This window comes from Macaca fascicularis, chromosome 8 (genome assembly GCF_037993035.2).
Source record: "Macaca fascicularis isolate 582-1 chromosome 8, T2T-MFA8v1.1".
Lineage (NCBI taxonomy): Eukaryota > Metazoa > Chordata > Mammalia > Primates > Cercopithecidae > Macaca > Macaca fascicularis.
This window is the reverse complement of record NC_088382.1, coordinates 148274375-148302266: the sequence shown is the minus strand read 5'-3', so window position 1 is coordinate 148302266 and position 27892 is coordinate 148274375. Positions and strand designations below refer to the sequence as shown.

Genomic DNA, 27892 nt, shown 5'->3' with positions numbered 1-27892 from the left:
AGACATGGCTGTCCCTGTTCTCCTGGCCTCTTTGGCACCAAGCAGGTAAGCACGAGTCACTGCTAGACTCTTCTGCTTTGTCCTCCCAGAGCCGTGGTAAAGCAGCTGGCTTCAGCACCACCTGGGACTGGACAGCCCCCCCGCCCCCACACCAGACCCCCTGAGGTGGCGGTCACACTGTCTGTCCGCGTTGGCAGGGAGGCAGTCATCCGGAAAACACTGCTCACTGCACTTCAGAAGCCAGTTTTTCCTGCTGGCTGCATGAAAGCATTCTAGTGAAAGATGGCACCTTGGATGCAATCTGAGACTTCATTTCTGCACCCTTCATTCGGGTCAGGATGCAGCAGGGAATAGGAATATATGATCCATCATAATTCACCATGTTCTAAAGATTTCACATTCACTGTGGCATTTTGCTATTAATAATGAAAAACAGAGTGGGTTTTGCCTTATGTTTTATTACCTTGCTTCATAGTGAGTCAACCTTGTATATTTTAAGATCACCATCAATGCAGCTCTATCAAATTATTTTAAGCTATAATTTTTCCCCTTACAACTCTTTGTTTGTTATCTGGGAAGAGAGATTTCATTCTTTCATTTTTAACTTTGAAGTCATTTTCATTCAGTAAATCTTTACTGAATGCCAGACATTGAGCTATGTGCTATAGATATAAAAATTACCAGGCTTTTCATGGCAGGGAGTTGTACCCTGTAATTGTGCACCCTAATGTGTTCAGGGATCTCAGTGGTTAAGAACCAGGCAATATAGCATTTGCAGTATGCACCACCTGGTGGCCTGGATGGGGCCACTGCCTGATGGAATCAAAGCTGTGTTCAGGTCAGCCACTCTTATGCTAAGGGGCCAGGTTTCTTTTTTTAAAAGTTTAATTTTATTTTACTTTAAGTTCTGGGATACATGTGCAGAACGTGCAGTATTGTTACATAGGCATGCATGTGCCATGTTGATTTGTTGTACCTATCAATCCATCATCTAGGTTTTAAGTCCCACATGCATTAGGTATTTGTCCTAATGCTCTCCCCTTACCCACTGACAGGCCCCGGTGTGTGATGTTCCCCTCCCTGTGTCCACATGTTCTCATTGTTCAACTCCCACTGATGAGTGAGAACATGTGGTGTTTGGTTTTCTGTTCCTGTGTTAGTTTGCTGAGAATGATGGTTTCCAGATTCATCCATGTCCCCACAAAGGACATGAACTCATCTTTTTTATGGCTGCATAGTATTCCATGGTGTATATGTGCCACATTTTCTTTATCCAGTCTGTCATTGATGGGCATTTGAGTTGGTTCCAAGTCTTGGCTATTGTGAACAGTGCTGCAGTAAACATACGTGTGCATGTGTCTTTATAGAATGATTTATAATCCTTTGGGTATATACCCAGTAATGGGATTGCTGGGTCAAATGGCATTTCTGGTTCTAGATCTTCGAGGAATTGCCACATTGTCTTCCACAACAGTTGAACTAATTTACACTCCCACCAACAGTGTAAAAGTGTTCCTGTTTCTCCATAGCAAGAGCCCGGGTTTCAATGAATCTCAGTCATTTCCTCTGATTCACTTTTCCTGACATATCCATGTGTCTACCTTGCCTGGGCCTTGCCTCTGTTTTTTCCTGCTTACCATCATGCATTTGCTTGCTCATTCATGGATTTATTCATTCCATAGGTTTTTATTAAGTTCACACTGGGTACCAAATGCAGCTCTGGGGATGTAAAATCTAAGTAACTGCTGTCTGTGCCATGAGGATTCATACATTAATGGGCCAGAAGGAGACACAGATAGAGACGGTGTTTTTATCTGAATCCTAAATCTTGTATTTATTCAGGCAGGGGGAGGCCCACAGATCAGGAGATGACTGTCATTGGAGATGGTTTGCTCCTCACGGTTTCAATGGACGGGAGTGTCCGTTTCCTGCAGAGCTGTCGGGGAGCAACAGAGGCAGTTTGGAGGCAGAACAAGTGAAAGGCAAACTTGGGCAGGAGCCTCTACTGGGCAAGGGTGAGGCAAGGTCAGTTGCTGAGCAGGCTTAGGAATGGACAGTTTGAATAATGTCTGCAGGCTCCAAGCTGTACGGGTGGTTTCTCACGGTCTAGTACCTGATCCAGGGGTAATTTAGGGCAGAGAGTTAGTGTTCTGTCCCAGACCACAGGAGCCTGATTGAAGAAGGTGGACTAGGGATGGGCTAGTTTGCATATCAGAGTCCTACTCTCAAGTAAGTCCTTTGCGATCTCTAGGAATTAGCTAATCCTGGAAGGGGAAGGCCCTCCCTGCATCCACAAAGCCTCAAGATGTCAAAGCATCATCAAACAAAAGCACAGGATTAATCTGGAAGGAGAATCCACTGAGCTGAACTTTGGAGAGGAAGTCAGGGCTCTGTGGAGGCCCAGAGCAGGATCTTGACACTGACCTGGAAAACTGAGGTTGATCCCATGGCAGCCTGTCCCTGAAAGAGCAGCGGGGAGAAGTAAAGGGAAACATGTGTGTTTGCTTTCTGCTGTTGCCAAGCATTCTCTTTAGCTTTCATACATAATCGTGTCTATTCTTTATAACTGCCTGTGAGCAAAATTTGCTTACCCTCATTTCAAATCTAGAGAAACCAAGCTCAGAGAGTTTAATTAGCTTGGCATTATGGGAAGAACCAGCACTGCCATCTCGGAGTGTGCAAAGCCCTGGGGTGGCTGGGATCCTATAAGATGCTTTTCATGCCTTTCTTTCAAAATGAAATATTCCACCTGCTAGAAAATTTTACAATAAATCTACATATCCATGATGTCCTATGTGGTGACTCCTGTATCCTGGCAGCCTTTTAGGAAAATTGGAAATCTGGTGTCTGGGCTGGCCAAGTGTTTATGCACAGGCAGTGCGGCTTGGTGCTGTGCTCAGGACGAAGTTCCTTGAATTGGTGGAAATGCAGGCAGGGGAGGCCTTGACCTGAGAAGAGGCTGGGTGGGCTGTGGGCCTGGGCCTCTGTGCAGAAACCCCTTGAAGTGGGAGGTCATAGGGTTAGTGCCACAGGGATCTACCATCTCAGAGGAGGATAGCTTCCCCCCAAAATAAACATGTCCAAGTCATGAAGAAGTTTGATTGTCATGCTAATTTATGCAAGTAATTTTCATGCATCTTCAAATTCCATCTACCTTTATAAATCCAATTGGAACTAGGTGGTTATTAGGAATCATTATTATTTATTAATGATAATTAGGTTAATTGGTCATTCATGCATCATCGTTGTAACTACTAATCATATTAAATAGTCACTGTAGTATTAGAGGGATCAAGTGTTGTTTCATTAATAATTGGACTGATTGGATAATTAATAACTGGTTAATTGTTTTCATTACTAGTAATGAAAACAGTCATATTTTATTGTTAACATTTATGTCTATTGACTAATTTGTTACTCATTGATAATTAGATGATTTGGTTGTTTATTTTGTTAACAGTTAAATGAGAAGAAAGAAAAGTAACATTTGTGAAGTCCTCCGTGTTCTGGGCTAGTTCACACTTCGTTAATCCACACATAGTGATTTGAGGAAGGGACCTCCAACCATTTTATGGCAGCTGGAAGGAAGGCTCTGAGAGGTGAAGTCCATTGTCCAAGTCCATTGATGTAGTATGAGGTCACGTGGGATTTGACCTAGGCCATCCTCAACCAAAGTCCTAGATTTTTCTTACATAAATTTCTACCTATCTGTTCCCCGGCCCACAGGGGAAGAGTGACTTGCCTGCAGCATCTGCGAGTGTTCCTGACAGTGTCACTTCTTGCGTTTTATTCTCGGCCTTCCTGAGTCCCATTCTTTCTTGAAAGTCTGGAAACTCTGATATCCTCATCTATAAAAGGACAATAATGTGTAGAATCTTTGGCTTTCCGGAAGTTTGTTTGGTGGGAGGAAGTGGAGGAGAGGAAAGGAAAGGGGCTTTCTAGCCCCAGAAAACCCAAATGCCATTCAAGTATATGCAGAAAAAGAGAGAGAATGAGTTCAGTGTTGCTCTCCTGTGATTTTGCAATTAGTCTTCTGGTTTCATTGGGAAACTTACCAGGGAGGTAATTCAAATGGCTGTTCTGTTTGAGATGTTGTCAACTTGATTTCCAGGAGAAAAAAGGACATAAAATGAGGGTACTGCTTAATCAGAAGGCCAAAGAAGATTGGTCTAAACTCAACAGTAGTTATCGAGCCTCACGGTAAGGTCCCCCAAGGCCATGCAAGATGCTGAAGTGCCGTTATGTCATCCAAGAAAGCTGAGATGATGTTGAGCCTCTGTTACAGAGTGTTCTCTTATCTGGAAAATGCAAGAGCTTTCTGGGATCCCTCAGCCAACAGAAACACAGGTAGACCAGTACTCTGTTTACGTTCACAGTTACCCCTGGAAATCTCTCTCTCTCTCAATCTCTCTCTCTCTCTCTCTCTCAGGCCTTGCAGACTTTTTAACTAAACACACCAAATAGATGAAAACTGAATCTATCATCCCCCACGGCAGCCCCACACACCTGCCCATTCCCCTGCAGAATCATTCCATTTAAAGGCCTTCCCCTTTTGAGTATCTTAGGTTGTGTCCCAATCCCAATCCAGCTGGTCACTACGTCACCACTGAGGTCTGGCTCAGATCTGCCCCTGGTCTGTCCGCATCCCTCCCCGCATCACCTTCCTCCAGTGCCGGCACTGGCTGCCTTCTGCCTGATCTCATGTTTGACTGTCTCGTGGTCTCTCATTTTGCAAGATTTCCTCCTACCATTGACTGCTAAGGACACTAGAAATGTGTCCTTGTTTTTTATGTTTTTTTGAGATGGAGTTTTGCTCTTGTTGCCCAGGCTGCAGTGCAATGGTGTGATCTTGGATCACCGCAACCTCCACCTCCCAGGTTCAAGCAATTCTCCTGCCTCAGCCTCCCGAGTAGCTGGGATTACAGGCATGCTCCACCATGCCCAGCTCATTTCGTATTTTTAGTAGAGATGGGGTTTCTCCATGTTGGCCAGGCTGGTCTCGAACTCCCGACCTCAGGTGATCTGCCCTCCTCGGCCTCCCAAACTGCTGGGATTATAGGTGTGAGCCACGCCCAGCCTAGAAGTGTGTCTTTCTAAGCATAAGTCTTTTTGTGTCACTCTTTGACGCCAGCTCTATTATTTTTGTGCTCCCTGGAAGACGAAGCCTTGTCTTTCTTGCCCCAGGTGTGGTTTCTTCCTCCCCTCCCCCTCCCATCTAGCCATGGCTCAGCTGCTCCATCCTCCTGTGGCTTCCTTCCTCTCCTATTCCACTCCCCTCTGTTCAGGCCCTACTTAGCCCTTCCACACCAAGCTCACCCCACTTTTCGAGATGCTCCTGATTTCTCCACCATGCCTTCCTCTGAGCTCCGTGGCCTTCAGGCACCTCTTTTGTCTCTCTGTTTTCATTCTGTTCAATAGGTATCTCATGAATTCTGCTATATGCCGGAAGCCATGGTTTTTATACCAAACAATTCTGCAAAGAAAGAATTTTTGTACCTACTATATATTTTTAGAAACCAAATCCCTTGCCGTAAGTCACACAGCTGCTCAAAATATAACCGTGCCTTCGATCCCAAGCCCTCTGATGCTTTTCCTGGGACGCCGGAGGCCTGTGTTTTATGTGTCTTACTAGGTTGTAATTTTCTGGAGTGGAGGGCTGAGTTGTCTTAAGACCCCAGAGAGAACACGGTGGTACATAGTAGGTGCTGGCTGGGGGAAGGAGCCCTGCCCACCGCCATACTGGGTCTCCAGGGATAACTTCTTCCAGGAGCTCCAGCATAATGCAGGCCCTTGGCTTTCAGGATCCAAGCTGTGCCTGCCCACTGCCCCTCTCCCTTTAAAGGCATCACCCACACCCTGTCACCTGTTGATACCCTCTTCCATCCAAGGTGTGGATCTTCCCAGATCCTGAGTGCAGGGACCTGCTCATGGGCAGGGAGACAAATACTGTCCAGGGGCCTTGTGGTAATATGGCCAAAGTCCTTGTAGGATGCGAGGCATATAGTCAGTGCTTTAGGAAATTAAGTTTTCTCCCTTCGTTTTGGGGGAGTGCCAAAGTAGAAATAGCTATCCCAGCCGTGGGTTGAAAGGCCCTCATGTCCAGGTCCTCCCAGGATGCTCTTGCCCACCCGCCCCTCCCTCGCCAGCCCTCCCCATGGCTGGCTTGAGGCTGTGTCAGAAACAAAGTGAGTTATGCCGGAGCTGAAGTCCCAGCAGCAGGACCTGTGGTAATCAGGACGAGGCTGAATGTAACCCCCAAGGCGAGGCGGCTGCTCTGTTTAGAGTTTCTGCCCCCACTGGGTGCCTTTCTGTGGCCATCTGAAGGCAGAGCACGAGCAAGAGACCAGGGTCCGGGGCAGGCTGGCTGCAGCTGCAGCCCGAGGGCTGTTCCCTTCTGCCACCGCACCCAGCGTTTCCCACTTGGACTTGTGAGCAGGTCCCCTGTAAATTGGAAAAGAGGCTGGAAGCAAATCACCTCACCCTTTTTGTGATCCCCCCTGGAAGAGGTTTCCAGACTTTCAGACAGTTGCTTCCAGCTGCTTCCAGCTTCTCTCTCTCTGTAAATGGCTACCGCAGTTGCTAGGTTAAATGACTGGGTAGGCTTTCGCTCTCATTCCTAAGTGTACAGCATCAAACAAGCAGGCAGTGACTCAACTTCTACTATGTGCATAGCATGGAACCAGGTGCTGTGGTCTTGCCAGGAAGATAGACTTTGAGATCTTCAAACCCATATTTAAAGCCCTAAGTTCTAGTTTCCCTTAACATGCAGAGAGTCTTTTAGGAGATCACATTGTGTTAAAGGGTGGAAAGGGGCTATAACAGCAGGGTGAGACCTGTGTCCTTGAGTGGGGACTGTGTAGACAGTTTGCGAGTCTGGGGTACTGGGCTCGGGAGGAGTGAAGGGATCAGGGTGCTGTATCCACATAGGAGCTTTATCTAATATCAGTTCATTTTCCTCTTCTGTAAATTTAATGAAAAAGCCCAGCCTCCCATGGCCAGTGGAGGGCTGGAATCAGCTGGTGTATGAAGCACAGGTGGAGCCCATGCTGAATGGAGGTGGCCGAGCCCCTTGTCCTGCCTTTCTGGTTTTTCCTATCTCCTGGGTTGTGTTTCTTCCTGGGATGTTATGCTCACAGGTTCATTAGCAGTGCTAGTGGTGGTGATGGTGGAATACGGAGCTGGCCTAGACGAGTTATGCCCAAGCCTGGCAGCTCACCAGAATTACCTGGTGTCTCAAAAGTCACTGACCCTTGGGGCCTGTCCGTGACCTGCTGCCTCTGAACCTAAACAAGGGTTGTGTGCCTGCATTTGGGACAGGCCCTCAGATGTGCCTTCAGCAGCCAGAGATGATAGCTGTGTGACCTAAAGTGGGCTTCAGTGGGCCTCTCTGGGCCTCAGTTTTCCTCCTTGTCAGACAAGGAGGTTTAATTTCCACTAGGAGACCACTAAAGAGCCATCACCTGTAACATGCTGTGAGACTCCAAAACTAGCAAGCAGCAGTAGGCCAAGGGTGTTTGCAAGGGGCAAAGGAGGAAGACAAGCAGGGCCAGAGCGAGGGGCCGGCTTCCTGGGCTCACCATTTTGAAAAAGCATAGAACACTCCAGAGGCCATCCGCATCCTTAGACATGTAAGGAGGGAAGAGAACTGAATTGCTCATTCAAACTGCTAACAAAGAGACTCCTGTATGGTTGGGAAGGGCCCTCGGATGTGCTCTGTGGGCTTGGGGTGCTGTGAGGCCTTCAAAGACCATGTTGAGGTAAAATTAGATCACCTGTCACCCTCATAAGCCTAGCACTTTGGGAGGCTGAGGCAGAGGATTGCTTGAGCCCAGGAGCTCAAGATCAGCCTGTGCAATATAGCAAGACCCTGTTTCTACAAAAAAAATCATAAAATTAAACAGGCATGGTAGCACACGCCTGTAGACTCAGCTACTCAGGAGGCTGAGGCAGGAGGATCACTTGAGCCCAGGAATTGGAGGCTGTAGTGAGCTATGATTGCACCATTGCACTCCAGCCTGGGCAACAGAGCAAGACCCTATCTCAAAAAAAAAAAAAAAAAAAAAAAAGATTGCCTGGAATGTGCCTCTGGAGTGTGTGGGAGCTGTGTCACTGCAGGGCTCTTGCTTCGCTGAGAGAGGTGAGGGGGGCCAAACTGGAGCAGCCTGTGGAGGTAGTAAGGCCTTCCAGCAGCCCTTGTCCATTAGGGAGGACCCAGGTTGGAACCTGCCCAGGGCACGCTGCAGCCCTGCTTGGCCCTTCTGTCGCTCCAGCTGTGAACAGCTGTCTCCCATGAGGGAAGATGCTACCCCTAAGACTTGCCAGGACGGAGTGAGCTGTCGAGAAAACTAGGTCCAGGTGTCCCCAAATCCTGTTCAGTAAATGGTCCCGGTCTATGACTTTTTTTTTTTGACTCACGGGTGCCCCCAGAGGAAGAAAGGGGAACAGTTCACCGTTGCGGCCACCGCTGCCATTTTTTGGTATTTCTCGCCCTCTAGTGGCCATATAGTGTTGTTCTTTTTGAATGCAAAGCTAGTCTCGGCGTCTGGCTCAATTCAGACTTCCTCAAGCATTTACTGAGCGCCTGCTGGATGCTACACCCTGGGATAATCCCTGTGTGAGGTGCAGAGGGAACAAGAATGTCCTGCCCTCGAGGGTCTGTGGGTCAGATCAGCACAGTTAAGTTGGTCTTGAGCATGGAGCAGGGAGAGTTGAATTCCACTGGGGAATTGGAGACCATCTCAGAAAGGTGGAGATGGCTCAGAAGGGAGGTGTGGGAGGAGGGGAGGGGGTATCCAGAGAGAAACCTGAGCTAGAAGAGTCATCTGCACCTTCTGGAAGCTGTGTGGAGCAGTGGTCTGTGGTGCTGGAGCCGAGGGAGGAGGGCGTGGTGAACTCGCTCGGAAGAGCACTCCCCTTTAGAAAAGCAGAGCCACTGAAGGTGGGTCAGCTGTGGGGTCACTGGCTGTTCTAAAATGAGCAGTCCCTGCATGAGGACTGTCAGGAACCTGGCTATATGCAGCATGCCACATCCACTCTCCCTCCCAGCCCTGGTGTTGTGTGACTCCAGCTGGCCCCTGCTTATAACCCCACATCCACTCTTCCTCCCTCCGCTCTCCCCAGACTGCAGGCTGCTTTCCTGGGCACACATGTGACCATTCACGTCTTCTTGTGCTTCTTCAGTTATTCCAAGACCTTCGCGGCAAAGTCGCTCCTCCTCACTCTGACAGCCCGTGGCCTCTGAGGTCTTGGCTCAGCCTCCATCTGCCCTGTGCAGGCCCACGCTGTCTTCATATGGAACTGTTGGCTGTCATTCAAAACGCAATACCTTCAACAGCAGCCGGCTTTTATGAATGCAGCCCACCTGCCTTGTCTGCCTGACCTGTTGTTTATTTCTCGGGCTTTCTTCAGTACTCAGATGCCTTCTCTGCCCGCTTGCCTTCATCCCTCCGGGTGCATAGCGTCACTCCCAGGTGCAAGAACCATCTGGTGTCCCAGGCCCCCCTGGACCTGGATCTGTGCTCATAGGTTTAGTTGAACCATTCATCTTTTTTTTCTTTATTTTTTAATTTTTTTATACAGGGTATCGCTCTGCACGCAGGCCAGAGTGCAACAGCACAATCACAGCTCACTGCAGCCTCAAACTCCCAGCCTCAAACAGTCCTCTTGCCACAGCCTCCTGAGTAGCTGAGACTACAGGCGAGAGCTCCTACGACCAGTTAATTTTTATTTTTTATTTCTAGAGAGAGTGGGTCTTGCTGTTTTACCCAGTGTAGTCTCAAAATCCTGGCCTCCAGTGATCCTCCCGCCTCAGCCTTCCAAAGTGCTGGGATTACATTTGTGAGCCACCATGCCCAGCCCTTTTCTACCATAATTATTTGTCTACATGTTTCTCCCCTCCCTAGCCCTCCCCCTCAACCAAGAGAGGAGCTTGGAAACAGGTCTTACATTTTTGTTTGCTAACAGTACCTGCTTCTGTTCCTGACCCTTGAAGATGCCCCAAAGTTTAAGTGTAGGCCATGAATGACTTAAATAGCACATGAATCTACATATGCCAAGTGGCTGTGAGGACTGATCTCTAGAAGCACGGAGGAAGCTTCAGAAGTACAGATGCGAGACACGCTCACCCCAGACCTACAGAACCAGAAGGCCTGGGCGTGAGATCCCTTTACACACCCCTGGCAATCCTGACCCTGACGCCAGCTCTGCTCTATGACTCATGATTGAGAAGCACTCTTCTGGAAGACCTTTACGCATGGGTCAGACTGTGTGTGTGTGTGTCTGCACATATGCACACACATATGTATTTACGTTAAATGTCCAAACATTTTAAATATGTAGCAGAATAGATAATATTACAGGCGATGGTATACCGATCCCCCAAATATGAAATGTTAGTGTTTTGCAAATTTTGGTTCAAATCTTTTCCTTTTGCTTTTGTTTATTTTTGTTTGAAAAATCAGGCATTATAAAGTTAAAATCTCACCTCATCCTCCTGTCCCCTTCCCTTTGCCTCGTTCAAATGCCCACTGTCCCTAGGAGGCTCGCCTGGGCTCATCTGTAACAGTGCTCTTTCTCTACAGGGCCCTCCAGGACCACCTGGTGTCCCAGGCCCCGCTGGACCGGGAGGTTCTCCGGTAAGACTGGCTTTGATTTTCTACAAGGGCACTTAGATGGTGGTTTCCTGGCCTGAGGGACCTGGGGACATCTTTGTGAATGGCCTCTTGTCTTTTATCCACCCAAGTCCAGTGCAAAAACACACACAGGAGGACCCCGATCCGTAGAACCCCCAGCCTCTGGACTCTCAGACCTCCGGAACCCTTGGGTTAGAGTATCACTGGAGCTAATGTGGCACTTCGGCGGCTGCCTCCAGAGTCCGGCGTGCAGAAGGCACGTTAGACCGGGGTTGCCCATTCGGGTGTCTTTGCGTAGTTTGCGATTAGGCTTTGAGGCAAAACAGAGGACCCAGGCAAGCATTTGCTAATATTTCCCCTCTCATCTTTCGGGGCTGCTGAAAAAGTGTCCTGAAAGTGGGCGTGGGGGAGTGGGGAGAATCCACACCCACCCACTGAGTGGGGCAGGGCCTGCCATCAGCAGAGGGAGGCAGCTCCATCTGTCCCAGCAGGGGACAGTGGATAGGAAGCCCGCCCTGACTGCAGGCCACACATGCCGTGGATGTGTCAACTTCAGAGGTACAACAACTCCGCATTTCACAGCGGACGACCAGGGCAGTAGAGGCCCCGGGGTGCCCTCTTCAGACCCAGAGGCCTGGGCCCATGCCAGGAAAGAGGTTGAGTCAATGATCTGATCTCTGAACACGCCAGGCTAACATGTCCATGTGGTCCCCTTTCAGGGTTTGCCTGGAGAGATCGGCTTCCCGGGAAAGCCTGGGCCTCCTGGGCCCTCGGTGAGTGTCCGGAAACGTCTTCCTGCTCCCCTCTTCCCTCTCCCCATTGCTCTGAGGGGAGCGCTGAGCCCTTGCAGCTGGCCCAGGGCCACTTTCCTAGAGCTGAGGACTCCTTGGCCAGCAAGACCTGCAGCCCTGGAGCTCAGCCTGGGTCTTCGTTCTGTGGTGGCTCACTCTTGCTAGTGCCCTGTCTGCTGGGAAGGCTTCCTGTGTGCCCTGGCCAGCGTGCAGATTAGGACCACCGTCCCCAGGCCACTGCCCTTTCTCTTTTCACCAAAAGACACATTCAAGGGTCCTTTGCTGCTGAAGGCATGATCACTTGTCCTTGAGGAATTCCCAGAGGGCCAGAAGCAGTGGGTGGGGAGCCGTGTGGCAGCCTTTCCCATTACAATCCTGATCATGTTTTCTCCCTTGCAAACTGAGAGACCCTGGTGCTCTCAGGGGGCAGGTGGAGCTTAGAAAACATTAATGTCTCCCCAGATAGGAGAGGCACAGTTAAAGTTGGCCTGTAGCTTTTCAGGGCAGGATGATGGATGACGTGGGCTGAGACCTGGGTAGATGCATGATCTACCCTCAGGGAGGCCCCTGGGCCCCCTTAAAGGGATTTCCTTACAGCTAGTTCTCCCCCATGGAGCCCGGATGGAGAAGGGCCCCGCTGGGAGGATCCCGATGCTGGAGGAGGGGCGAGGCGGAGGTGAAGTGGATCGGGTGGCACACGGAGCAGTTCCCACTTCTCCATGGAGCGCAGATCCACGGGTGAATGTGGATCAAGGCGCCCAGGCGCCCTGTGATTGCGGTAACACCAGCATCCTCCCCAGCTCTGTTGAGCCCCAGTGCAGCATGCCAAAGGGTACTGGACATGAATTCAGTGCCGTGCTGGGCACTCAGGTGATCTGGTCACGTGTGGGAGGAACACTGGGTGAATGCCACCATCAACGGCAAACGTTTCTGAACACACAGTCAACTGCAATGTCACCAATAAGCATTTTCCATGAGTGACAGGATCATCTGAAAGCTCAAATACAGGAGCAGTCTCATCCGATCCAAAGGGCTTATCAGAAAGTATGCAGATCAGTGTGAACGTTCAGAGGAGGGGAGCGTGTTAGAGGAAGGAAGGCACTGTGAGCATTTCTCATCTGTCAAGATGTGGCTGTAGCCACAGAAGGCTTGAAGCACAGCTTCCGGCCTTAGCATTTGCTCCTGGTCAAGATCCTGCTTTCATTGACTCAGGCAGCCTTAGTCCCCCGAAAAGCCCTTCCTTCTGCCTTCCTAAAGCCTTGGCTTCCAGGACACCTGCTCTGTGCAGGTGGGGCTTCATTAGTCGCCAGTCCAAGCTGGAGGCACAGGGAGAGATGAGTCGAATTGGGTGGCAGCAGGTTCTATGGGTGGAAGAATCACCAGAGTTATGAAAAACACTCACTTTTGAATAGCACTAATAGCTGTGAAAGCAATAGCACAGGAGATATCCCTAACATCAGTCATGGGGAAGGGTGTGTGTGCCTGACACATTTTTTTTTCCTTCAACTTTTAAGTTCCAGGGTACATGTGCAGGATATGCAAGCTTGCTACATAGGTAAACATGTGCCACAGTGGTTTGCTGCATAGATCAACCCATCACCTGGGTATTAAGCCCAGCGTGTGTTAGCTATTCTTCCTGATGCTCTCCTTCCCCCCGCACAACCCCCCTACACCCCGACAGGCCCCGCCCCCGTGTGACCTGACATCATTTAAGGCACAGAGGAAAAGGAGAAGATGAAATGTCTCTGGTGTAGTGGAAGTAGCCCAGAGGTAGAGTCAGCTAAACCTTGTGGGTCCCTATCACCAGCCCTGTGGCCTTGAGCAAGTCACTTAGCCTGCAGAACCTTCGTCTCTTCACCTGCAAACAACTGCAGTAACACCCGGCCTGCCACATCCTAATGGTAGTAGGAAGCTCCTGGTGTTGGAAAATATAACATGGAGCTCCTCAGTGCTGGCATTAGAAATAACAGGCAGTAATGCCTATCTATGCCAACAGATTGAAGTCTTGCTTTTTTGAAGGATAAGAGGAATGGAGGATAGCCGTGGGAAGGATGATACAAGATGGCAAAGAGATTCTGGACAGGAGAGAGGAGGAGCAGTGTGGACGTTGTTGTCCCCAGGGCCTCTTGAAAGCTGAGGGTAGAAATGGAGCCATCAGAGCAAGATTTGGCAGGTGTCCTCCCACGCCCCCACCCTCCATGCATGGCCAGTGTACTGAAAATCAGACATTGCCCAGAGGGTGATATTTGCTTCAGTAATAACAAAGGGAAACATGGTCAGACAGAGACAACAGTGGCTCTGGAGACAGGGCCCTGCTGATCAAAGAGCAGAGGCCCAAGCCTCCTGAATTCTGGCTGCACAAACAGCTCCTGGTTTGAAATGGCTTGATGTAAGCCTTTCCTAAATATGCCTTTCCTTTTTATTTTATGTTTCCCCGTCTTGGCCCAGGGACCCCCTGGAAAGGATGGGCCAAATGGACCACCAGGCCCACCAGGAACCAAGGTTGGTCATGCGATTGGCACCGGTTTGGGAACCCAAAACACAGAAACTAAAGAGATTCTTGTTTGTTGGTGAATTCTAAAACAAGTCGGTTGCCTGGGTCTTCAATCGGGACTCAGTTGAAATGTTTAGATTTATGGGATCAGATGGGGGAAAGCTCCTTATTTCTTCTCAGATAACTTCGGAAGGATTTGGAAGCCCTAGGCTTTAACATTTAACCAGGCACAGTGGCTCACAGCTGTAATCTCAGCATTTTGGTGGGAATTAGCCGGGCGTGGGGTGGGCACCTGTATTCCCATTCACTTGGGAGGCCAAGGTGGGAGGATTGCTTTGAGTCCAGGAATGCGAGGCTGCAGTGAGCTGTGATTGTGCCATTGCACTATAGCCTGGGCAACAGAGTGAGACGCTGTCTCAAAAAATATTTGATCTGTTAGAAATATGTTCATTTATTTATTTAATTTTATTTTCAAGGAGGAAAACTTCAAAATACTCTTACTAATATAATAAGAGATTTAGATTTTCACAATGTTCTGGCGGGGCTTTTTATGGTAGAATTATTAAGATAAGAGCCAAAGGTTAAATAGCATAAAACTGGGGAGCAAATACAGGCTTAATACTTTAAATGAATTATCGTACAACCATACCAGTGTTTTAACAAATGAACAAATGAGCTCTTCTTTCCTGGTGAGCACACCCGGACTCAAGTAAGCACCTCAACAGTCCTTGAAAGGCAACTTGGAAAGGCAGCTGTTGAATATTATGGGAAAATATGTTGTCATTTTCAATAAGCAAACTTAGAACATCAACTTCTTCATGGCAAAATACAGAATAAGTATGGATTTAATTTAGTTTTCTAGGCATTGAATGTAAATATTGTGCATTTTTTTCTTTCCCATCTTTTGGGACAAAGGATCATGGCTGACCAAGTCTTTTTTTTTATTCTTAGAAACACTTATGCAATATCTTCCTTCTTCTAAATCTCTCAGTAAGAGAGAGTGCCAATTCTCCTCAATTATATTTTTCTAAATCAAAATTACAGCTATTGAGTATGGAACCTAGGAGGCTGAATGAGCTACTATGTTTGATGACTGTGGTTAGGTAATCGCAGAGTTGAAGGAGTTCAAAACCACCCTAGTGCGGGTAGTTCTCTTCCTTACCAACTTGTACCTAGTACTTTGTCTGTTTAACCCAAGCATGGCCCCTGTCTCCTGTTAACTTTGCTGTGTGTTCCTTACAGGGAGAACCAGGAGAAAGAGGGGAAGATGGTCTGCCTGGAAAACCAGGCCTTCGGGTATGGACTTTGCCTCTTTTTCCTGTTACGCTTGCTATTCTACGTGGTCTATTTGGGGTGCTGTGTGCATCTCGACTTATCATAAGCATAGCATCTGTATCAGCTGGTACTTGGCAGGAGACCAGTCAGTGAATTGAAAAGGGGCAGGGTTAAAGGCTCCAACCAGGATGGCAACCTGAGGCTGGCAACAACAGAACCAAGACCACCTCTAGGACAGAAAGCGCCAGAGGAGGGAGTGGTTCCTCAGAACCAAGATATGCAGCTGGAAGAGAGAGCCCCGACCCCCCTGAGAGCCGTGGCCTTGGGAAAAAGAACATCATCAGTGTCAGGCTTATCCTGGCAGGGAGGGAGTGGGAGGAACAGATATAAGTGCTCTCTCTCTCTGAACTGCGTTCTACCTCCACTGCGGTGCTTCCTAATGCCTTGACCCTACAGAAAGCCAGAGGGCAAGGAAAGCTAGCAGATGCTTTCCTTGCAATCTGTAGAGTTCAGCCTTCTCGGGCCGGCTTCCAGTGGGTGGTAAAGTGTGAAAAATGGACCTGAGTGGGAAATGGAGGCTCCCCAGCATGTGACCTGGACAGGGCAGCCCCTGTGAGTGGAGAGCCCTGAAGTGCCCTGTGTTGACGGTCACGCTTTGCCCAGGCTCCCTCCAGGCATGACTGCTGCCCTGCGAGGCTTTTCTGCTGGACCATGTGTGTGTGGTGTGAGTGTGCACGTGTGCGTTTGTGTGTGTGCACGCATGAAAACCTGTGGTGCTGAGGAGACAGTGGCCAGACAGGAGATTGTGGGGAGTTCTGCTCCTCTCACCCTCCACTCACAGGGCTCCCACTCTACTGGGATATGAACTACTGAAGCCCAGTGACCGGGTCTTAGTCAACTCTGCACCTCCCATTCCCCACCCACAGGCAAGCATTGCTAAGATATGCAGTACGGACTTGTCAGGTAGAAAATGCATGATCAAATTCAGCCCAGCCAGAGCACAGGAGTGGCCTGGACCCCACACAGTGGGGGATGCTGGCCCCGTGGGAGGGCACACCTTAGGGCATCCGTTTGCTGGCCAGGGAAGGTGCTGGTGGGCACATCCTGCGCCCTTATGTTCCCTATTGTTTCACTCTTTCATAAAGTGATCGTTTTTAAAAGACCCAATTAAAACCAAGCAGAAAAACACACAGATTAAATTGCATCCAAGCTGTCTCAAGCACACCCAGGTTGACTCAAACTGTGGAAAGAGTATTGCCAAGAGCCACTATGAACCTCCCACTTCCTGGATTCCAGATCCTAAGAACTCAGCCCTCACATCCCCCATGAATGTACCAGTGTGTTCCAATAAGTCTCCCCATGACCACCGACAGGCACCATATCCTTTGTATTTTAAGATTCAATATTGACATTTAAGTATACATCTATACTGATCCCCATGTCATTGAAATGTGATGACATGTAATTTGCTGGGTTTTTTTGTTTTGTTTTTTTTTTTGTTTTTTAATGCATGTCCTGAGGTGGTTGTGTGTGTAGTGGAGTGAATCATGTGGTCTTAAAAGTACTCAGGCCTCCTTTCAGTGTTGGATTGATTGGATTGAAATTCTATCATCTTCCAGAAAGGATTGAAAGCATTTATCTAGGTTTGCTGTTCTTGACTTCACGAATTTCATGGAGTCAACCATACCTTATGGTTGTGTTTTCTCAAATTTGTGAATTGGCAAATCCTTCTGGGTTTATACTGTATAAACCCCACCTTTCTATTCAGTAATGAAGCAATCCATTCCCATCGAGTTTCTCATGCAGGGTTCTGTAGATGAAGGGGATTGATTATGACAATTATTGGGCTAAAATTATAGGAACCCTCTGGGATTACTCTAGCTTTTCAATCTATGTGTTTTCTATTTCTGATAATCACTAATGGTTGAAAGATTCAGAGAAGCCTACTGCTTTATCTCATGTGTCATTTTTTTTCAATTTCTAAGGCTCTGTGTTCAAAAAATTTCTCTGAAAAGTTTAAAACTGAATTTCTGCAGTCATGATGCTTTTCCAGCATACTCTCGTAGTCCTAGAGGAGCCCTGGCAGAGGGTCTTGTTACTTTATTTTGACAAAGCATCAACTGAAGATAAAAATTCTTTTCCAAGATGATGATGACTAAGTCATGGATGGCAAATTTGTAAGAGTCCACTTAGGGGGTAAAGCTCTCTGCAGGATGAGCAGAGGCACCGATGTTTTGAGGCTCACTTCGAGAATTCCAGAAGATACCGTTTCACCTCCGTTGTGCCTTTGGATTGGTGTTCACAACCCAAATTCAGGGGGCACTTCAGATGGTCTTCAATTTTTTTTTAACCAAACTCAGCCCTTTATCCTTTCTCAGCATGTAAGAAGCAACGCCCACTGCAAATGTGCTACTATTCTAGCAGATTGAAAGCGACAATTTGAGTGACGAGTATTTGCACAATTCTGGTTAGAGCAATTCTTACTAATTGTGCTTGTAAACATTGGGAATTGATGGGAGCATCGGAGTGTGTCTAGAATTTTAATAAGTGCTGACTCCAGATGTGTGACACCAGCGCTACAGGATAAAATGTGTACTTACACTAAGCAACGCTTTTAATTACTTTTTTTTTGTCTTTCTCCTTGATAAGTTGGTAGTTCTGGCCTTCAGTACCAACTGAGTCTGGCATAGCTGCACACAAAATATAGCCTGCATACCACCTGTTCATTCATTCTTTCTTGCATCCATGCATTCATGAGAAAACCACATTTCCTTATTAAAATCCACACTGAAGGTTTCAGTAAATAGCATAATTAATATTAGAAATACACTGTCATTCAAGAAGCTAGTTATTTTAAAGACACATGGTTGGATACAGATGATAGTCCACACTCACCACCACCACCATCGCAAAGCTCTTTGCGTCAGTGATTTGTGAGAACCTGGTAAGTGCAGCAGCCTGATTGATGCTCTTGGATCAGAGATAAAGCCCCTCTGGCCCTGTGTTCCCCACTTCACCCTGACAACACAGTGCTAATTAGGAACTGTTTTAGTCCCCCCAAGGGACTAAACCTGGGCAACATAGTGAGACCCTTTCTCTACAGAATTTTTAAAAAAATCATTTGTGCATGGTGGTATGTGCCTATAGTCCCATCTACTCAGGAGGTTGAGGTGGGATAATTTTTTGAGCCCAAGAGCTCAAGGCTGTAATGAGCTATGACTGCACCACTGCACTCTAGCCTGGGTGACAGAGTGAGACCCTTTCTTTAAAAAACTAAAACTAAAACTAAAAATGGGACAGTTCTAATAGTTGTTTCTTTTGGGGAAATCAAAAGACAATATGAGAAAGTGGATTCTGCTCTGCAAAAAATGCTAAACACTTTGGTCTTCAGAGCCCGTGACTCTTGGGCCTCTAACCATGCCGTATATTTGAAAATTAAGGGTTGTGGCTGGCAGGTGCTGTGAATGTGTGAAGACAACTGGGGAATGGCAGTCATCTCTTTAAAGTGAATGGAGAATAATGGGGTATCTTTTATTGCATTTTCAGGGAGAAACTGGCGAGCAGGGCCTGGCAGGCCGACCTGGAGAGAAGGTCTGTTTGTTCGTGCTTTTATTCATTCATTTTATTCATCCATTCATTGTTATATGCTAGGTCTCGTATAAATTATTTAGATGCCAAGAGGAATTAATCTTGGTCTTTGGGAGCTCACTCTATGTCCAGGATAAAGTGGACATTGAAGAACAATTGAACAGATGTCAAGAGTGGTGGCCTGCAGGTGTTGGGGGCAGAGGAGAGGGCTTTCCAGACTTGGGGACTGTCAGAAAGGATGGTGAGAAGGGTGACATTGTTGCTGAATCCCAAAGAAACAGGAAGGGTTAGACACCAGGAGAGGCAAAATAAGGGTTCCTGGGAAAGGAAACAGCTGAAGTAGACAAGAGCTTGGGGATGCTCCAGTGAAGAAAATTCTCTAGAATTCCCCTGTCTCCACTGCACTGCTTTCCATGTGATGTCCACTACGCCAGAACCACCGGAACATCTCCAGTTCCTGGAGAGCAGGAACTGAGAGCACATGGCCTGCAGCTTGGCCCCTGGGAGAGCCTTCCTGTTGACGCCTCGTGAATATTTTGTTCTCACAGGGAGAAGCAGGCCTCCCAGGGGCTCCAGGCTTCCCAGGTGTGAGAGGAGAGAAAGGAGACCAGGTAAGTGTGGCAGCTTCCTTCCTCCCACGCAGACACCTGGCCCATCTCCACAGAAAGCAGCCCCCTGTGGAGTCTCAGTCCCTCGGGAGAGTGGTCATTTTGACTGGGTGAAGAGTGTATTTCTCAGTGTTGCTGGAAGGGATGGGGAAGGGGAGAAGACTACTTGGGTCCTTGAGCTGGGACAAAGGACCATTGCTGGGAGATGTCTCTGGAAAGGGCAGAGCATTTTCAGATGAGATGGATGGGGTCGAGGGGTGGAAGGCACCATCTGTCAGGGACAAGTGGAGAATGAGGTGCTTCACGCCTAACTGACAGGTTCCCCTCTGAGTTACCCTTCACTGTGGTCACTGTGCTGATGAGGCAAGGACAAATGAGAGAGAGAGAAATATATACATGTATGTTTTTCCAGACTCATGTTGCTGTTACCTGGAAGAGGCAGGAATTCAGCTCGGTTTGGGTTCTAATGTTTTCTAATTTTATCTTTTATTATAGGGAGAAAAAGGTGAACTGGGACTTCCAGGACTGAAAGGTGACCGAGGTGAAAAGGTAGGAGAAACTCGCTCTCATTCTGATCATCAATTATTATTCGTTGATTTTTTTCTAAAGGAAGAGATTTTCTGCAGAATATACTATATATATATATATATATATATATATATATATATATATATTTTTTTTTTTTTAAATCAGAGTCTCACTCTGTCACCCAAGCTGGAGTGCAGTGGCATGATCTCAGCTCACCGCAACCTCTGCCTCCTGGGTTCAAGCCATTCTAGTGCCTCAGCTTCTACAGTAGCTGGGATTACAGGCATGCCCCACCACACCTGGCTAACTTTTGTGTTTTTAGTAGAGACGGGATTTCTCCATGTTAGCCAGGCTGGTCTTGAACTCCTGCGGAATTCCTGACCTCAAGTGATCTGTCCACCTTGGGTTTCCCAAGTGCCGGGATTACAGGCGTGAGCCACCATGCCCGGCCTATACTGAACCTTTACATTTCCACAGAATTTAGTTGTGTGCATGACTCCAAAGCTGCTTTTTGAGAAAATAATACGTTAGACATAAACCTCAAACTTTATTGTTCGCAATTGTAAACTTACAAAGAAGATAATAGTATCGGAGTTGACACTTTCATCTCACTGTCCATCCGTCCATCCACCCTCTGGTGCCTGTGACACTCAAGCTCTGCCTGAGCTTCTGTCCTGCGCTGAGCGCTCGACGTGGCTTGTTTATGTTCAGCCTCTGTCTGAACACCACTGCCCCTTTCACAGATATAACAGATATGGTTAGTCCAGGTGCGAGGGCAATGGAGGTGCCAGTGGAGTGTGAAGAACGTGCTGAGCAAAAAACCCCGTGTGCCCTGACTCCAGTATCCTTTCCCCTGCATCGTTCATGAGCCCAGCGTGTCACTGCTTGTGTGGTTGGCCCGGGAGCCAGCCTGAGTCAAGGCAGACTCTGTCTAAATCAAGGGGCCATCATTGCATTTGCGGAGCCCTACTGTGTGCCCTGACGTGCACAGAGAGGCTTTGTCGGCGTTGTCTTCCAGGCATATACCATGTCCGTTAGGAGCAGCACAATCGAAATGGACGATGGAAGAGAATTCAATGACAGAGTAATTGCAGGTTGTGGACAGTGCTTAGGGAAGCCGATGGGATGCGGCCATACCCTCCAGGGCTAGGAACAGCAAGAGTGGGAAAGGACAAGAGGAGGGGGCTGTCCCAGAATCCAGAGAAGCTGGCAGCCATAGAAGGAGCCTGGCAGTCATTCTGGGCAGAAAAGCAGACAAAACCAGCTCCCCTGGCCTGACATCCTCAGCATCTCGTCCTGTCCTTCTCTGTCCTCTCCATCTCCTACCAGACCACCGGGAATCGGGGGACGAGGTCAATGAGACCATTGAGGTTGCCTCCTGGGTTGGAGAAAGGAACAGGGGTGGATATAAAGGGACAAACAGAAAACAGCCACTGGTATCCATAAGCATGTTTTGCACATGAAAAGAGCTGAGACTCAGAGAGATTTTGAGGCATGCCTAATCTGCAGAACCACAGGTGGAGCTGCATGGCCAGCCCGGCCCACAGGGTCTGACTCTGATTGCTTTGGAGGGAGACTTCAGACCACCACTTGCCTTTAGCAACATGCAGGCAGGTTCGAGGAGGAAAAATGCACTTTTAAAATCACAGTGTAACAGAGGATGCATGCCTACTCTCTCCAGCCTTCTTTTACAAAAACAGGATGATGATGAACCCTAGTTTGGCACAGGTGGTCTGCGAAAGAACGTCCCTTACTATTTTCACCTCCTAAGGAATCGGATCCCTGGTCCCAGCCCCTTCTTAGAAGAGCAGCCCCCACTCTGAAGCCAAGCAAGCACCCAGGATAGTGCCTGGTCTAGAGAGCCACGTAGGTGCTTCACCTATAATATTTCAACTCACATCAAAGCTCCAGAGAAACCTGTGCTGATCAGAAAACAGAACGGAATTTTTACAGACCTGCTTGGTGAGACAACTGCAGTTGCGTGAACCCCCATGACAGGTGGACTCATAGGGTGTGATGAGATTTTGTTGTGGATGGAGTCGGGTTGGGCGGGGGTTTAGACTGGAGTCAGCATGTGGCCCTCAGCCAGGATTTGGTCCGAATTTGTCCACTGGAAAATCGCTGATTAGTCTGACACACGCGTGAGCTGTTGCCGAAACCGCACATGCATGAGATGTTTGTCCATGGTCTTATTTGTCTGGAACACAAGCCTTTGCTAAAGCAGCGTGAGCTTGAACGGTGTGCAGGGAAGTCCTTGGTTCCATATACTTGGTATGTTTTGCAAGTTGCAATTTCTTGAGTTTTCCGTTTCTCACTCTGGTAATCTTCATAATGATGAACTATGAAGTCATTTCCATCTTAACCCCCAGTTTATAGATGAAAGAACTAAGGCATAGAGAGATGTACTGTCTTACCCACACTCACAGAACCAAATCCTGGCTGGGACTACATGCTGACTGCAGTCTAAAGCACGCCCCCCGACCCCATCCACGACAAAACCTCATCACACCCCAAGACTCCACCAGACAAAGGGGTTCACACAACTGCAGTTCGTCAGTCAAAGGGCTCTCTTGCCAAGCAGGTCTCTAAAAATTCCACTGTGTTTTCTGCTCAGAGTGAGGGTGGGTGTGAGTCCAGACAGTTGGATTCTAAAATACATACTTTTAACCACAATGACTGACATCCTTTCTACTAGATTCTAACTTTTGCTTCTAGTTCTTACCCTTTCACCAAAGATATATCCATTTGCTCTGACAGTCATTGTCTAAGAGGACTGATAGGACTTGCCTTCTGCTGACAGAACACGTACCCTCTGCTGATAGAACACGTACCCTCTGCTGATAGAACACGTACCCTCTGCTGATAGAACACGTACCCTCTGCTGATAGAACACGTACCCTCTGCTGGTAGAACACGTACCCTCTGCTGGTAGAACACGTACCCTCTGCTGGTAGAACACGTACCCTCTGCTGACAGAACACGTACCCTCTGCTGATAGAACATGTACCCTCTGCTGGTAGAACACTCACCCGCTGCTGACAGAACATGTACCCTCTGCTGACAGAACATGTACCCTCTGCTGACAGAACACTCACCCGCTGCTGATAGAACCCTTACCCGCTGCTGGTAGAACACTCACCCTCTGCTGGTAGAACCCTCACTCTCTGTTGGTAGAACATTTACCCACTGCTGATAGAACCCTACCCTGTGCTGGTAGAACCCTTACCCTCTGCTGGTAGAACACATACCCTTTGCTGATAGAACATGTACCCTCTGCTGATAGAACACATACCCCCTGCTAATAGATGCTGATAGAACCCTTACCCTCTACCGGGCCATCACGAAGAAAATGACAATGAACAAGACATGGCCTAGCATTTAGGGATCTCAGGCTCTACAGGGGGTATAGGCATGGACAGGGTTGGGAGTCCCACCCTGAGTAAGACACTGTACCAGGTGTTTGCTTTTCTTGCTGTTTCATGCTCAGCCTCTGACCAAATGCAGCTCTAGTTTCACGGCAACTTTATAAACACCGGCCCCAAACCCCTCTTAGGAGTTTATGTGTGCATGCCTGCAGCTTAGTGGAAAGAGCACCATTCTTGGAGCCATAATGCTGGCCTGGAGTATGGTCCTGGTTCTACCTGCTGTGTGGCATCTTCTCTGACCTTCCTGTGCCTTGGTTTGCCAGCCCAATAATGAGCCTCTGGGTTGTTAAAGAGCATAAGGATTTCCTGTTGGTGGATGACTTGTGGCAGGCTCACCGAGTGTAGGACTGTCCTGAGCACCGTCTGTGTAGGGACTTAGGCAATCTCAGGCCAACCCTGTGAGGGGTTGCTGCTGTCAACAACATCCCCACTTGATAGATGAGGAAACCAAGGCACAGAAAAGCTAAATCGCTTGCCCAGAGCTGCATGAATAGAGGTTTAGAGTCGAGATGTGAACCCTGGCAGTGCACATGGAAAGTCCTGGCTCTTAGCACACCACGCCACACCCTAGGCCTTCCCTGGGGCTGCCTCAGGAGGAATGGCGCCCACACACCCAGAGGGGTCTTGCATCCTTCCTCCTCCTGCATGATGCTTTTCAGGGTGCCCCATTCTCCCAAGTTTACTTTCTCCCCTCCAATTTCCAGCTCTCTTTCTGCGCTGGTGCTTTCTGGGCTCCAGGCAGTGTCTCCCATCCCCCTTCTCTGGGGCTGGAGGCTGAGGACTTTACTCAAGGCGGACTTGTGGTCTATAAATAGAGAGCCCAGAGTGGAAAAGGCTCTGCCTCAGTAAGCCATTCAAGCCTGCTGCTGCCGTGGACTTTTCAGAAATGCAATTTCTATTTGAGAAACTCATTTCCAGAATGCAAAGGCTCAGCGAGACCATAAAGCCCCTTTGATTACTTGGACAGAATTGCCAGGGCCATGGCAGTCACATTCAAGCTTCCAAAGAATCTGGTTTGCCTTTCTTTTCCTCCGGAGAAATATGTGATAATTGACAATTTTGGTCAGAAAATCCAAAAGAAGACATTAAAGCAACATTGCCCTCTTCTGACTATGCCTTGCCTGTCTGCCTCTGCTTTTCCCTTCACGTCCCTTGCTCTTCCCCATTACTGGCACTGAGGCCTACAGCGTCAGGGAAGGGTGTGTCTGATGCCCCTGTCCCAGCAAGGGGTGCTGACAGTCAAACACCTCATGGAGGAGCTGAGATTAGAACCCAGGCCTGTTGCATTAACCCTAACACCCATTGATCCTTCTTAGTCAAGCCTCTTTTCCAAAGGCAGAGAGCCCCCATGGGTCTACCTGCTCCAGCTCGCTGTTCTTCCCTTGCCCACAGCCCTCAGGATGAGGAGGCTGTTTCCAAAGGGCAGTCTTCATGCCTTCAGGGTGAGAGACACATCTCTCCTCCAGCCCTCTTCTCATTGATACCCGTTCATGCATTCGACTGGGAAAACGCTTAACTTTGATCATTTGGACATTTTAATTGAGAGTAAATTGGTTTAGATGAGATTGGTTCTGGAGCTTGAGTTCAACAATGTCAGAAAGAAAATTGGGTAAAATCAAATAATACACAGTAACACCAAGAAAGTGCTTTTCTTTTGGAAGCTACTGGAACTTTAATCAGAGCAACGCAACACAATTGTAAAGGGCATGCATTCTGAGCTTAAAACCAGGCTCAGTCATTTGCAGAATGTGTGACTTAGGGCGGGTTCATTGACGTTTTTATGCCTCTTCATCTGTGAAATGGAGATATATACATACATTATGGGCATTGCTACAAAGATGAAATGCATTCACACATGTAAACTACTTAAACCAGGAGCTGGAATCAAATGCTAAATAACAATAGAAATAATGGTAGAAAAGGATACAACATTTTATAATTATATTATTGTTGTTGACTAAGGGTGAACTTGTCCCTCTCTAAGCCAACTTTATTCATGCATTTATCTATTTCGTAACCATATTTAGAAGGCTTGCAATAGAGCCAGTCCTGGACTGGTTTGAGAAATGGATCTAGACATAGACACCTGTCCCCTGGGACCATGTGGCACACATGAAATGACAGGCTTTGGAAACTGTATTCACTCACCGTGGGCAGTTTTGTGTGGAACATCTCAGTGACGTCTTTTCCTCAGGCCAGATGCAATAACACCATACTACTTATGGTCTCACTCAATCTCTGTGCCATGCTGTGAGCTGTATGTATTATCACCATCATTGTTCTGCAAAGAGAAAACTTGACAAATTAGGTAAAATAATTTATGAAATGGTATAGTTAGGTTTCCAGCTCAGGTGATTCAACTCCCTAGCCTGTGTTGCTTATAGGAATGTAACACTGTTCCCCCCAGGTTCCTGAGTAGAGTCCACTCCTTCAGGGGGGTGAGGCAGGGTCCACTGGCATCCCTAAGATAGCTGGCCTTCAAATGTGTCATTGTGCTCAGGGCACATGTGTGGGAATGTTTGCTGTAACAAATCAACATTAGTTATGATTGCAATCAGAGGAAAACCACATAAATGTCATCAACAGGAAGATGGATAAGAAATAACTTTATTACCATTTATTAATTATACTTTAAGTTCTAGGGTACATGTGCACAACATGCAGGTTTGTTACATATGTGTACACGTGCCATGTTGTTGTACTGCACCCATTAACTCATCGTTTACATCAGGTATGTCTCTTAATGCTACCCCTTCCCCCTACCCCACGACAGGCCCCAGTGTCTGATGTTCCTTACCCTGTGTCCAGGTGTTCTCATTGTTCAGTTCCTACCTGTGAGTGAGAACATGTGGTGTTTGGTTTTCTGTCCTTGTGATAGTTGCTCAGAATGATAGTTTCCAGCTTCATCCATGTCCCTGCAAAGGACATGAACTCATCCTTTTTTATGGCTGCATAGTATTCCTTGGTGTATATGTGCCACATTTTCTTAATCCAGTCTGTCATTGATTGACATCTGGGTTGGTTCCAAGTCTTTGCTATTGTGAATAGTGCCACAATGAACATATGTGTGCATGTGTCTTTATAGCAGCATGATTTATAATCCTTTGGATATATACCCACTAATGGGATGGCTGGGTCAAATGGTATTTCTAGTTCTAGATCCTTGAGGAATCGTCACATTGTTTTCCACAATGGTTGAACTAGTTTACAGTCCCACCAACAGTGTAAAAGCGTTCCTATTTCTTCACATCCTCTCTAGCTCCTGTTGTTTCCTGACTTTTTAATGATCGCCATTCTAACTGGTGTGAGATGGTATCTCATTGTGGTTTTGATTTGCATTCCTCTGATGACCAGTGATGATGAGCATTTTTTCATGTGTCTGTTGGCTGCATAAATGTCTTCTTTTGAGAAGTGTCTATTCATATCCTTTGCCCACTTTTTATGGGGTTGTTTGATTTTTTTCTTGTAAATTTAAGTTCTTTGTAGATTCTGGATATTAGCCCCTTGTCAGATGGGTAGATTGTGAAAATTTTCTCCCATTCTGTAGGTTGCCTATTCACTCTGATGGTAGTTTCTTTTGCTGTGCAGAAGCTCTTTAGTTTAATTAGATCCCATTTGTCTATTTTGGCTTTTGTTGCCATTGCTTTTGGTGTTTTAGTCATGAAGTCCTTGCCCATGCCTATGTCCTGAATGGTATTGCCTAGGTTTTCTTCTAGGGTTTTTATGGTTTTAGGTCTAACATTTAACTCTTTAATGCATCTTGAATTTATTTTTGTATAAGATGTAAGGAAAGGATCCAGTTTCAGCTTTCCACATATGTCTAGCCAGTTTTCCCAGTATCATTTATTAAATAGGGAATCCTTTCCTCATTTCTTGTTTTTGTCAGGTTTGTCAAAGATCAGATGGTTGTAGATGTGTGGTATTATTTCTGAGGGCTCTGTTCTGTTCCATTGGTCTATATCTCTGTTTTGGTACCAGTACCATGCTGTTTTGGTTACTGTAGCCTTGTAGTATAGTTTGAAGTCAGGTAGCATGATGCCTCCAGCTTTGTTCTTTTGGCTTAGGATTGTCTTGGCAATGTGGGGTCTTTTTTGGTTCCATATGAACTTTAAAGTAGTTTTTTCCAATTCAGTGAAGAAAATCATTGGTAGCTTAATGGGGATGGCATTGAATCTATAAATTACCTTGGGCAGTATGGCCATTTTCACAATATTGATTCTTCTATCATGAGCATGGAATATTCTTCCATTTGTTTGTGTCCTCTTTTATTTCATTGAGCAGTGGTTTGTAGTTCTCCTTGAAGAGGTCGTTTACATCCCTTGTAAGTTGGATTCCTAGGCATTTTATTCTCTTTGAAGCAATTATGAATGGGAGTTCACTCATGATTTGGCTCTTTGTTTGTCTGTTATTAATATATAGGAATGCTTGTGATTTTTACACGCTGATTTTGTATCCTGAGACTTTGCTGAAGTTGCTTATCAGCTTAAGGAGATTTTGGGCTGAGATGATGGATTTTCTAAATACACAATCATGTCATCTGCAAACAGGGACA

General features: G+C 47.3%; 1 protein-coding gene across 1 annotated transcript in view; it reads left to right on the top strand.

The window, feature by feature from the left end:
* COL22A1 (collagen type XXII alpha 1 chain) overlaps nucleotides 1-27892 on the top strand; it is a 326468-nt gene that overhangs the window by 179560 nt on the left and 119016 nt on the right. Inside the window, exons 24-30 of the mRNA XM_045398749.2 lie at nucleotides 10581-10634; nucleotides 11351-11404; nucleotides 13871-13924; nucleotides 15159-15212; nucleotides 18738-18782; nucleotides 19328-19390; nucleotides 19883-19936. Coding sequence (XP_045254684.2) covers nucleotides 10581-10634; nucleotides 11351-11404; nucleotides 13871-13924; nucleotides 15159-15212; nucleotides 18738-18782; nucleotides 19328-19390; nucleotides 19883-19936 — 378 coding nt within the window. The remainder of the gene's footprint in view (nucleotides 1-10580; nucleotides 10635-11350; nucleotides 11405-13870; nucleotides 13925-15158; nucleotides 15213-18737; nucleotides 18783-19327; nucleotides 19391-19882; nucleotides 19937-27892) is intronic.